The sequence below is a fragment of the Lolium rigidum genome, chromosome 1 (assembly GCF_022539505.1).
Source record: "Lolium rigidum isolate FL_2022 chromosome 1, APGP_CSIRO_Lrig_0.1, whole genome shotgun sequence".
NCBI classification, from domain to species: Eukaryota; Viridiplantae; Streptophyta; class Magnoliopsida; order Poales; family Poaceae; genus Lolium; species Lolium rigidum.
This window is the reverse complement of record NC_061508.1, coordinates 25,499,772-25,511,327: the sequence shown is the minus strand read 5'-3', so window position 1 is coordinate 25,511,327 and position 11,556 is coordinate 25,499,772. Positions and strand designations below refer to the sequence as shown.

Sequence of the window (11,556 nt, the reverse complement as noted above, 5' to 3'; positions counted from 1 at the left end):
AGCCAAGGCCATCACACCGTTTGACCCCAACGACGCGCCTACACCAGCTGTTGTTGGCCGGCCCGTCGGGAACAAGAAAGCCAATGTAATGAGGGATGCCGCGCCGGCCATCGATAAGCTCCACTCGTCCATCCTGGTGTGCATCGCCACCACCGCGCACGTTGCCACGCGGGCGGAGCAAGCCGCGAAGATGAAGGAGGTGGCACCCTCATTTATGGGAACCCTCATACAGTCATGCGCCGGACGCCTTACGGGAGACGAGTGAAGATGCTTTAATACGTGTAAATTGTAAGGTTAGAAAAGAGAAGACTAAATATCTGGGTTGTTTAAACGTGAGCCTTACTCAAAGAATAATCCAGAGTATCTACACGCAAAAGAAAAAAGAAAAAAAGAAAAAGAAAAGTTGGAACCGGGAAAAAAAGGCCGCGACATAACCGACACCTAAGAAAACTCCGGCAGAATCCTCTCGCCGACGCGTGGGCCCCACGATCATTCACCGCCCCGTCTCCCAACCGCTCCACCGCCACTACCCCGATAACTCCGTGTACCGATATATTTCCCTCGCCTCACAAATAGCCTCTCCTCGTCATCATCATCTCTATCTATCGCCACACTCAACCACCCACCCACCGCTCCGCTACGGGTACTCGCCATTCCTCCCCCGCCGCCCCCCCTTCCCAACTCAGAGCAAGCCAGCCCATGTCGGGCGGCGCCGCCCTATCTCCCTCGCTCCAGCCGCCGCCGCCGGCCCCGCCGCAGTCGCAGACGCAGCAGCAGCAGGCCAAGGAGCAGCTGCAGAAGGCGGTGGCCATGAACGGGCACCGCCTGCAGGCCATCGGCGACCGGATCAAGTGCCACTTCCGCGGCGGCCACAACACGCTCCCCTCCTCCGACCTCAACCACCTCGTCTACGCCTTCGCCAGGTCCGTCCGCCCGCCCACCCACTCGCATCCCGGCATTCCCCCAATTCTTAGGGTTTTTGGCCGCCGCCGCCGCCTTGTTTCGTGCGTCTGACACAGCGCTGTGGCCTAATTTCGTTTGGGCGTGTGCTTGCAGAGGGATCGATTACGCGCTCTCCGGCGGCGATGTTCCCAAGATCGCGCCGGAGATACCCGACACTATGAGAAAGGTAAAAAAATCGTGCTTTTCCTCTTCCTGCACCGTACAATTTCCCCTTGTTCTTCTAGCGCAGTCTTCTCAACTGCCTTCATCATCTTTTTATTATAACTGCTCCATACAACTGGTGTGGCAGTTATCTGCTCGCTTGTTAATCGTTTTCCCATGATTGTTCTTCTTAACTTTTGTGTCCGACTGTTCGTGTGGATTACTACGGCAGTTACAAATTTTGATCAACTTAAATCTGTATAGAATAGTCGTTATTTGCTGCAAGGGAATTGAGTTAGGCATTTTACCCTTGATCTTCTGCGAATGTGCTTCCTTTGGTCTGAAATTGGAATGTTTAGCGAGCCGACATAATATATGTAATCAGGGTGTGTAAGCTGTGTAATTTTAGGGCTTTAAACAATGCATGGTAGGCCGGTATGTTTTCTGTAAAATTTCTCTTTGAGACTGTCAGGGTTATCATAGTCCTAGTCTTTGGTAGACGTCACTTGGTTTTCTGCAACATCCCAAAATGCCACCTGTTCTGGATTACATGAATGTATTTGCATGTCCCAACTTCTTTTCTTTCATGGAACTTTGTTACTTTCCAGCTTTGTTGTGTGAGTTACCTAACACTTGTTCAGTTATGTTAATTTGACTGTGAACTGTTTCCTTTTCACTTTCTGTGGAAAGGCTGATCATTTGTTTATGCAGTGAATTGAGTTATGCACACAATTTTTCTGCACTCGTGTGTTATTAATATGATGCCTACCTCTATTGACCAGGTGTATCAGCTGAGAAATGATCCATATCTACAATCATCCGTCATGATACTAATTATATCATGCAAGGTAGACTTGTTGCTTTCCCTCTCAGTCATGTATGACCGTACAAGTATCAGTTAGAAACTTTTTTCTCATCCATAACAGTTACTCTACGTAAAATATCCATGCTTTTAGTCTTTGTTCACTCATGTTGTTTTGTACCTACATTGATGTATCAACTGTTAATTTGCTTCAACACAATGCTAACTAGATTTCATTGACTGTATAATCACATTCTACTTGGAGTTGTCTCAAGCGGCTTAAAGGGTTTCATGCATGTGCTAATTATGTTATATGCCAAAGTTACAGTTTGCCTAATAAGCTTACTTCTCCACCATATTATGTGGCTTATCACCCACTGAAATGTTCTGGTAACACAATTGCGTTTTTGCAGAATGCTTGTAAAAATAAATGGTTTCAACCTGCAGATTACATCGACATTCTCAGAATGGCTGATGAGGTGGGTATGAAATATTATCATGTTTTGTTTCTTCTTGTATGGTTCTATGATCACCTTTGCCCTTCTGGGTGCATGTTTGTATTCTTAGGCAGTGGCATGGCCGTATCATCTTAGCTAGTTATAATTTCTCTTGCCATGCAGATATCGGGGAACTTCTGCACGCCTGTTAGCCAAGCTAATGACAACACTGTGCTTGAAATCATTTCAACAGTAATGCCAAGGTAAGGAAGGAATTGCTTCCTCTGAATATTTGCATGATATTGGCCATCAATTTCACTGTTGTCTATGTTATGTAGATCTTTATACATGGTAGAATATGGGATTACAAAAACTAACAAAAAACCCTATTTTCTTGAAACTTGTTCAATTATTTGATTAAAACGTTTAACTTATTATATTCAAGCTGACACGGATATCACAATCATATTATCGAGTTCAAATGTGTGAAAATTACTGGAAATATATTATTTGTGATATGGAATCCGAATCCAATATTTGGTAGCTTAGAGCAGTATGTATTTAAGTTTTTTTTTCAATATTAAATTCAAAATTTAGTTCCTCATTTTCAGTTGTTTAGGTTGAAAAAATTGGTTATAATATGATCAACCTAAGCCATTCATTAGCTTGGTGGCACATGCTATATGTTTTAATGTGATCCTGCTTGTAGGTACTATCCTAAGTTGAAGTTCGACCGTTTAGTCACTTCGCTGGAAGCAAAGGTGGTCAATCTGTTCAATTTAAATATCTATTCTGTGTGATTTTGAAGATAAAGTTCTCCATTGTTGATTACTATGCCAACTTTTTTGCATTCTTAAATCCTCATATGTGAGGACATATGTAGATGACCGATAAAGGTATGTTTTGTAAATATAGCCTGATTTGGATACATCTGTCTGTACTTACAGGTTGGATATGATATTTTGATGGCTGACTTCTTTATTCATAGAAATCTACCTAAAAATGAGAAGATTGTAAGTACCATTCCAGGCAAAATATTTGTTTCATTAATTTTCAGTGATGTTACATGTATGGTTGTCTCAAGGAGTGTTAATTAAGCTGTTCATGTACTGATTTTGATTTATTTTGCTATTATAATATTCACTTAATTATCTAGGTTTCTTTTGAGTTTTCTTGATCAAAAGGATAAAACTATTTTGGCAGAGTGCAACCTCTAAGGTAGTTTTTACAATGTTTCAGATAAGACTGTAGCATCATGTTCTGTTCGCATCTGTAAGTAGTGCATTAAATCTGATAGCTGATTCCATCAGGCAACTGAATCTTGGTAAATTTGTTGTTTCTAGCTTTCTGCATGTTGCCCACTTTGGTTCTGTTGACCGTGATACCTCTTCTGGAATACCTCTTCTGGAATATGTTCTTCGTTCGAGCTGTAAATAGACTCTGTATGCTCATTGTTGTAAAATCCTCATCTGTGTGCCCTTATTGAGCAATCCATTATTACAATGCTATAGAGGTAGTTCGGTAGCACTTCATGACTATGTATTTGTTGTAGTTAGCGAGAGTGGTGTTTTGGCACATGGGAGCATATGCTACCTATATTTTGAAATGCATGTTACACATATTTTGAAATTTTAAAAAATTGAAACGAAAAATTCGCATGTACATCTTCACATGCTACACGCTCGCAAAGTTGTTTCATGAAAAATAGACTTGTGTAAACAAGACAAATCAATGCTAAAAATAAGGCTTTTTCAGAATATAAATTTTCTCTTTTTTTACGTAGACCACACAAAATATTGGTTCCTCCCGAAACTTGACGAATGCACATATATTGTGGATATGTACATGTGTAATTTTTTGTCAATTTTTTTTGACATTTCGAAATATAATTTTTTGGTAGAGGGAGCATATGCACCCGGGAGTCAAATTGAATTTCCGGTAGTTATCGCCTTATTAATTTTATTTGCATGCCATTGTCTCATGATGTTATATCAGGTGTATTTATTGGTTGTTTCACCTTCTGCAGAGTCTAATTGTTGTCCAAAAGGAAAACTTAGATGTCTCATCATGTATTGCAACCCCACCGCATGTGAGGTACATTACTTTCTTTGCTTTGATGTTTGCCATTGTTAAGCAACGAAACATGACTGACGTCTTTTATGTTTCAGCTTTTTAGTAAATGGAAAAGGTGTGGACAAGAGGACTAATGTTTCACTGGTTAGCAGCATCCTTGCCTACATATTTGAAGAAAAAAGCCATTCCTTGCCATTTCTCTTGCATCGAGCCAAAGCTTTTTCAACCTGTGGACTGTTGTTAATCTCAATTGTTAAACAAGCTTAGCTCACGCGTTTCAAACATTTAACAGGAAACAGGAGCCCAGTTTCCCACTGATATCACCAAGATGCTCAAATATGGTGCAAACATCTTACAGGCTGTTGGATATTTTAATGGTACGATTAGTGATGCTGATCTATGTTCTTCCATTTCTTTGCCAGAAGCATACATCAATTTTTTTACATGTGCTGATTTAGCTTTATATTGCAGCCAACTACATCATAGCAGTAGCATTTGTCAACAATTTGATATCTTCTGATGCTCCAAAACTCAATGACTATGCCCAACCAGTCACAGCAGATCTTCCTGGTAGGTGGTTAAGTTAAATTGTTTCTGTTTTATGTAATGCTTCGACAAATGACACTCTGTTTTGTTTATGATTGTGAAATTTCTTTGGGACACGTCTTGATTTTCATGTAGATTCAGATATACTTGAAGGGCCATCAAGAGTATCCCTAAAGTGCCCCATAAGGTACTGTATATCATTCTTCATGGCATGTACTTTGCTGTATTATGTTTGGACTATTCTAATCTGGTTAAGTCGTCCAAATTGAGTTCATGGGTTGTCTTGTCAGCTAGTCAAATGTGCATGCATGATATAATTGACCTCCACAGCTTCAGTGTTGGCAACCAGAAACAGGAACCAGTGCAGATGTTCATAGTTCATGTAGAAGTTCTTGTCGTTTCACATGCAAGAGCCCACATGAGACCTCGTAAAATATGTATTTTACATAAGATGATTGAGGACACCCAAATTTCTTCTATTTATAATGACCACTTTGATAGTTGATGTGTCTTTCTAGAATGTTGGTGTTCAGTTTTGTAAATCCATTTTGTTTGAATGGAAAGTGCTGATGATCTGCAACTTGAAAATGTTTTTTTTTCCTATTGCAGTTTTAGGCGCATGAAGACACCAGTTAAAGGGCAGCTATGCAAACACCACCAGGTATAAATTTAATCTGTTTATTTTTGGTGATGGATTGAGCTTTTCCGTTCGTGACAGAAATAATAATATGACCCATATTTCTAGTGTTTTGATTATGATAATTACATGGAGATGAACTTGAAGAAACCGACCTGGCGCTGTCCATTTTGTAATACTCCTTCAAATTTTATTGACCTACGAAATGATCAAAAGATGGCCAAGGCAAGTTGTACAATGTATCTGTAGTTACCTGTTTTCATCTCATTATATTTTCTTGTGTGATTAATCTCCTTTTTCTTTAGGTTTTACAAGAGACTAGTGATGACATCATTGATATTCTTGTATTCCCTGATGGATCTTGGAAAGCTATTCATGATGAGAAATCAGATAAAAATAGACATGCAGGTGACATGATTCAGCAGAATGGGGATACTGTAGATACCGATGCAACTATTTCCGAGGTTATAGACCTTGTAAACAAGGATGATGATGGTGATCTGCCTATGAGTTTGGCGTCTACCCCTGAAGATTTGAAGCCTGTGTTGAATAGTCCAGATTTATCTGTCATGGACTATCTTCCAGATTTCCCTGTTAGCACAACTGCTCAGTCAGAAGATCTATATGTAGGAGGTGGAAATAACGGATCTAGCAATGGTACCTCAACTTCTGGCCAAAATTTGTTACTATCGTCTACAAGTGGACCCAGCTCTAGTTCTTTTGGGACCTTGGAGTCTATTCTGCCTAGAGATATCATGCAAATGCAACCTGCTACCACAGATGCCGCCTCTCCTTCTTTTGGAACTCCCAATTTAACATTTGCCATGCAACAAATTTCACAAGGAGCATACCCCAATATTATGCACACACAATCACAGCTAGATTCTCAACATAGATCAGAAGTAGCACGGCATGCTATACCTAGTATACCTAGAAATGTCAGGAGAGAACCTATTGCAATCCAGGCTTTGGCAGTGCCACAGCAGAACTCATCTAGAAGGGTGCACGCAAATGTCTTGAATCCTCCATCTCCCAACCCACAATCAATTTCAGCTTCTTTGAACTACCCAGCACATCATGTGACAAATGCAGACAGCGTAATCACATCTATGATTAATGGTGTTGGGCCACTCTCAAGGGCTCCTGATGGTTCCCCATCGTTGCATCAACAGTCGACACAACAGGTAATACTCTTTTGAAGGCCCTCTGGCATGATATTTCCCAACATAGTGTAGCATTGCATTGTTCTGTCTTGCAATAACTTTGCCATGCGCATCATATTAAATATACACTGTCACATTAGAACTAGTTGATGACTGTAATACTAAGGTGAGCTGCAGTACTAGTATGAGTGTTGGATATTGAAAAATTTCTAGTTTAGTTTGGGGAGGTACGTAATGCCTAGTTTTGGTCACTTCACTCTCTTTGTTACTTTGTTGCATGCTATTTTGCCTTCGTTTTGCAACTGCAGTAAATACTTAGCATATGACAATACCTGTTTTTCTCGACTAGCGGTTATTTGTACTACTATGTCACCTAAAAGAACGGCATAGTTGAGTAGCCAGTTTAATCTTATTAGTGAGAAATGGAATTGACTTCTTCTCCGTTTGCTTTGCTTGGATTAGATTTATCTTGACAAACATATACTGACGAACTTACAAAATGTTGGCAGGACATGCGCAACATGCCAAACCATGCACGTGGCCGCGTTATGGGCCTTGCTGCACCACCCTTCGTGCATATGAGACCACCGACGGGGGTTCCAGGACAGGGTAGAGGTGCTAATGCGCATGGAGCTCCCTTTCCCCAACAATATCAGCACTTTGACCAGCGACAAATTGACAATCTAATGGGCCAATTCATTTCCCAAGGTGGTGCAGTTAGCCAGGGCATACAGAGCAATCTCTTTGCTCCCCAGCAGAGCCAGGCATTGAGATCGCAAGCAGTATCCCGACCAGGAACTCCACCGGTGCAACCACCCCAGCAGAGCCAGGCATTGAGATCGCAAGCAGTATCCCGACCAGGAACTCCACCGGTGCAACCACGTGTGCAGTCTCCCGGTCTACCACAGACTGCTCCTGCCACTCCTCTTGTTGAAGCTTTCGATGCCCCAGAGCTTCAGATCGACCCGAACTGGCAGCCTACGGGGCGGATGAGGGGGAGCCTGGTAGGCCCTGCTTACGATCAAGCAATAGGACGCTATCTGCAGCCAGGTGGTGAGCGGACAAGCCAGGCTCAGCCACCTGGCAGGTAGTCAGGTGCTGTGGGTGGCTTTGGATGCAGAGTAGCTAACATGGAGCTGCTTTTGTGAGTGGCTCCTAACTCAGAACCTCTGATTTTAGGTGTTAAGGTATTATTAGTTATATTAGGTTCGGATGTAGGGATTACGGAAAGCCTAGTAACTTTGTAAGTCCTCTCACGCAGGCCCTTTTTCTTATAGCAGTCCTTGTGCTGCTTAGCGTACAACTGTGTTGTGTAATGGAACAATGCAACTTCAATTTATGCCACCTCTCTCGGTGTGTTATCCTGTGCTACATTCTTAAAATTTGAATGTTTATTCGAAACAATTAAACTTTGGACTGGAACCTGCACTTGGATTATTTGCTGCGCAGAGTGTGAATTGTATTCCAATGTAGTGCACTGAAGTAACACTGTCTTTTTTATTCTTCTCTTTCTAAATAGCGGAAGCGTGAAATGATCTGCTTTCTCCGACTAATCACCTGAAATGAAATCTTAGTTCTGTCAACTTTCCAAACCATCTACTTTCTCCTTTACTGCAGTGGATGGCAGTTTTGATACTGCTATTTTACAAAAAAGATATCACGCTAATGGTTAACTGCCCCTGGTTTTTGGCGGCAGTTGGAAGCGCAACTTGTTAAACATCCAGGTGCCCTGCTCCGACGAGGCCAAGATTCTCCCGCTTGAGCGTACAAAACGCCATGAAACCGACTGTGCTACCCAGGTACAAGGAACCGACCAAGCAAAGAGCAACTGTCGTGCCTCTCCAGTCTCACAGGCAGCAGCAGAGGGTCGCTTACAATGCTAAAGATCTAGAGGACCAACAGACAACAAACGGCGAGTAGTGACGGCTGAATTCCGAGCGTGATGTACACAGGTGAATGGTCTGCATGTAGCAGTACCAACTTGTCCCACTTGACCTTAATTTTCGTGACCACTGAATGTCTGAATGCTACCGCAGGCGCTGCAGGTTCAGTTGCTCCGGCCTTCTTTGAATCGGATTCATGCATGTCTCCATATCACTGGATTATCCGCTTCTTCCACGATGTTCCAGATACTTCTAGCCAAGCAAGCAACACATCCTACTCGGAGTCTCGGACTGCTTTTCCACTTCACCTCTATATAAAGACTGTCTGCTAAGCGAAGAACACACTCACTCACTCACTCTTTCTTGGTCATAGATTCAGTTGTCAAGAAGCTGCCACCTGAAACAACAAAGTATTCCTCCCGACCTAAGAGCGTGATGTGCGGAGGGAAGCTCCTCCCGAACGATCACGGCAAAGGGCGTCGTCCCGGCCAAGTCCTGCCGGCGGGGAAGAGGAAAATGCGCGACAACAGGCCCGCCGATGAGGATACTCATGACTGGGAGGCCGCCTTCCGGCAGTTCATGGACGACGACGACGACGACGACATTGAGCCGTTCTTGGCAGGTTTGCATGCACATCACTTGCTGCTACGTCTCAACACAGCAAGAATTTTCAGTCCAGTTACTGATGTGTGTTCTGTGTATGCAGGGGTCATGGCGGAGTCCTGCAAGCTCGAGCCCCGTTCGCCGGCCATTGCGAGACCGAAGCGGCGCAGGGCGAGCCCCAGCCACCCGTACCGTGGCATCCGGCAGCGGGCGTGGGGGAGGTGGTCGGCGGAGATCCGCGACCCCACGAAGGGCGTCCGCGTCTGGATCGGCACCTTCGACACCGCCGAGGACGCCGCGCGCGCCTACGACGCTGAGGCGCGGCGCATCCACGGTAGGAAGGCTAGGACCAATTTTCCAGCCGGCACGGCGGCGCCGGCGTCGTACGGTGATCATCCCGGGCCGTCTCATCGCAGCACCATCGGCGGCAAGGGCAGCGTGGTCAGCGCGACGGAGAGCGTCTCCACGTGGTCGTCGTCGTCGTCCGAGGCCTACAGTACCTCACCGTCCGACGCGCGGATTCTGTTGGAGTGCTGCTCGGACGACGTCATGGAGAGCCTCCTCGCCGGCTCCTCCGACAGCATGGACTTCTGGAGCTTCCTTCTCCCGAGTAACAACTACTAGCATGGAGTTAACATGTACAGTATCTAGAAAAAAAAGGGACTAGTATTCCCTAGATGCATATGTTCAAATCCGACGAATTTTAAGGAACAGCATTCGCTTTCAGGAATACGATGTGTGTACCGTAGAATAAAGTCAGCAAGTTGTGCCACTTGTTCTTCGCTTTCCTATCATTTTCGGAGATTTTGTAACGTTTGGCCTGTGCCTGTAAATTATGTAGTAAAATATTGTGCGTGGTTGAATCGTTCAAGATGGCCATGGATGCTTCCATAGCGTAATTTTATTTGCAGCGAAGTTGTGAGGTCTGCTCACTCATGTATAGGGTTACAAAATGACTCACCAAATAATTTTGGGTAGTTTATTTTGGTCAATCCAACGGTCCAGATTGGCAATACTATGTCAGATCTAAATGGACTGCAGCCTAGTAAAGTAACCTATATAGTCTACAATTTATGAAATCTTAACAAACATCATCTTGACACCTTGGGATAGCTTTGGGGACAAAGTCAGCTTGGGGATAGCTTCGGGGACAAAGTTTAGTATCACATTTCTAATTGGGAGAGAGTTGGAGTGATTTATAATGGATATTGTTCTAGTTCTCGTAAGTGAGTGAGAAGAAAAGAGTCCTCGCGCACTCCTCCTTCTTCGCTGCCCGCCTCACCACGCCACGCCATGAATCGCACACGCGTCGTATTTGGTTACTCGAGTTCGAGTTCGAAACCGATTTTGTAGTTTATGCACCAATTGAGTTGGGTATGTGTCGACCACACATATATGTGCATGCTCGTCGCGTGTCCCTAGCTTTCTACCATGTCCCAGGCTATATCAGAAGACATAACAGATCTGAAGTACTCCACTCTTCTCTATCTCTCTCGCGTCAAGTTCCTTTTGTTGCGCCGTTCTCTAGTCTTCTCCATCCCGATGGCTGCATGCACGACCGTCTTGGAAAGTAGGCCTCTGAAATCCCGTCCTTCGACACCCTGCACCGGAAGGCGGGCGATAAGTTTTTGGGGAGCGTCTCAGTGCGACTACTCGCTGCGGTTCAAGTTCTTCCTCACCGGTTCATCTGCTTCCTCGACACATTCGGCTACTCTGACTACACCATGGACGACATCAACAATGACCACGGTGATGCTGCTGAAGCGTCCTTCCCGGTCGCGATGTACCTTGCGCTACTACAAGTGGAAGATTACCACAGGGGGGAGGGTACGCCATTTCCCTTGTCTCGGAGCGCGACGCCGACCTCCTGCCCTACATTCACCGCCGCCGAGATGCTCTACCGCCATGTGAGCATGAAAAAACCACCTGGGCGGAGGACAACACAACGTGGCAGCCGGTTTTCAAGGCGTAGCATGACGCGGAGCTATCGATGATGTACGACCCCTACGGCAGGCCGTATAACCGCCTCAGTTACTAGGCATTCTGGGACATCAAGAACTTCGACGCCTTGCTTGCCGTGCGCGGTTACAAGCTGCCACCAAGGCGGGTTTCACGCAAGCGCCCTACACTGTATGTCGAGCCAGTCTCGCCTTCGCGTTGCTTGGTTATGAAGCTTGCATCTCCACCCCCCTCGCTGACGGTTACCCCAAGCCGGACCTGGGCTCGCCTCTGCGTCGATGGGGCGGTATTGTCTTCAGGCCATTGGAGACGCCCTGACAGCCGCACGGGCGCATCTCATTTTGGCGCC

At 44.7% G+C, this 11,556-nt stretch overlaps 2 protein-coding genes across 2 annotated transcripts; both read left to right on the top strand.

Annotated features, from left to right (window-relative positions):
• Window positions 1–753: 753 nt before the first annotated feature.
• On the top strand, window positions 754–8,125 carry LOC124685093 (E4 SUMO-protein ligase PIAL2-like). The gene is made up of 16 exons (XM_047219399.1): window positions 754–923; window positions 1,057–1,129; window positions 1,887–1,952; window positions 2,320–2,385; window positions 2,527–2,606; window positions 3,053–3,104; window positions 3,291–3,356; window positions 4,370–4,437; window positions 4,512–4,560; window positions 4,709–4,793; window positions 4,888–4,986; window positions 5,098–5,149; window positions 5,572–5,623; window positions 5,708–5,824; window positions 5,905–6,783; window positions 7,272–8,125. Exons 1-16 carry the CDS (start codon window positions 811–813, stop codon window positions 7,851–7,853), a joined length of 2,499 nt encoding a protein of 832 aa, XP_047075355.1. The 5' UTR covers window positions 754–810; the 3' UTR covers window positions 7,854–8,125.
• A 747-nt stretch (window positions 8,126–8,872) lies between these two features.
• LOC124669801 (ethylene-responsive transcription factor 1-like) lies at window positions 8,873–10,119 on the top strand. The gene has a single exon (XM_047206348.1). The coding sequence runs from the start codon at window positions 9,081–9,083 to the stop codon at window positions 9,870–9,872; it is 792 nt and encodes a 263-aa protein (XP_047062304.1). The 5' UTR covers window positions 8,873–9,080; the 3' UTR covers window positions 9,873–10,119.
• The last annotated feature ends 1,437 nt before the right edge of the window (window positions 10,120–11,556 follow it).

Excerpts from the sequence above, each read along its gene's own strand:
- LOC124685093 (XM_047219399.1), top strand. The coding sequence starts at position 811 with ATGAACGGGCACCGCCTGCAGGCCATCGGCGACCGGATCAAGTGCCAC. Across the intron at positions 4,794-4,887 it reads GGCTGTTGGATATTTTAATG|CCAACTACATCATAGCAGTA; the intron begins GTACGATTAGTG and ends TTTATATTGCAG. Across the intron at positions 5,624-5,707 it reads AGCTATGCAAACACCACCAG|TGTTTTGATTATGATAATTA; the intron begins GTATAAATTTAA and ends CCATATTTCTAG.
- LOC124669801 (XM_047206348.1), top strand. The coding sequence starts at position 9,081 with ATGTGCGGAGGGAAGCTCCTCCCGAACGATCACGGCAAAGGGCGTCGT.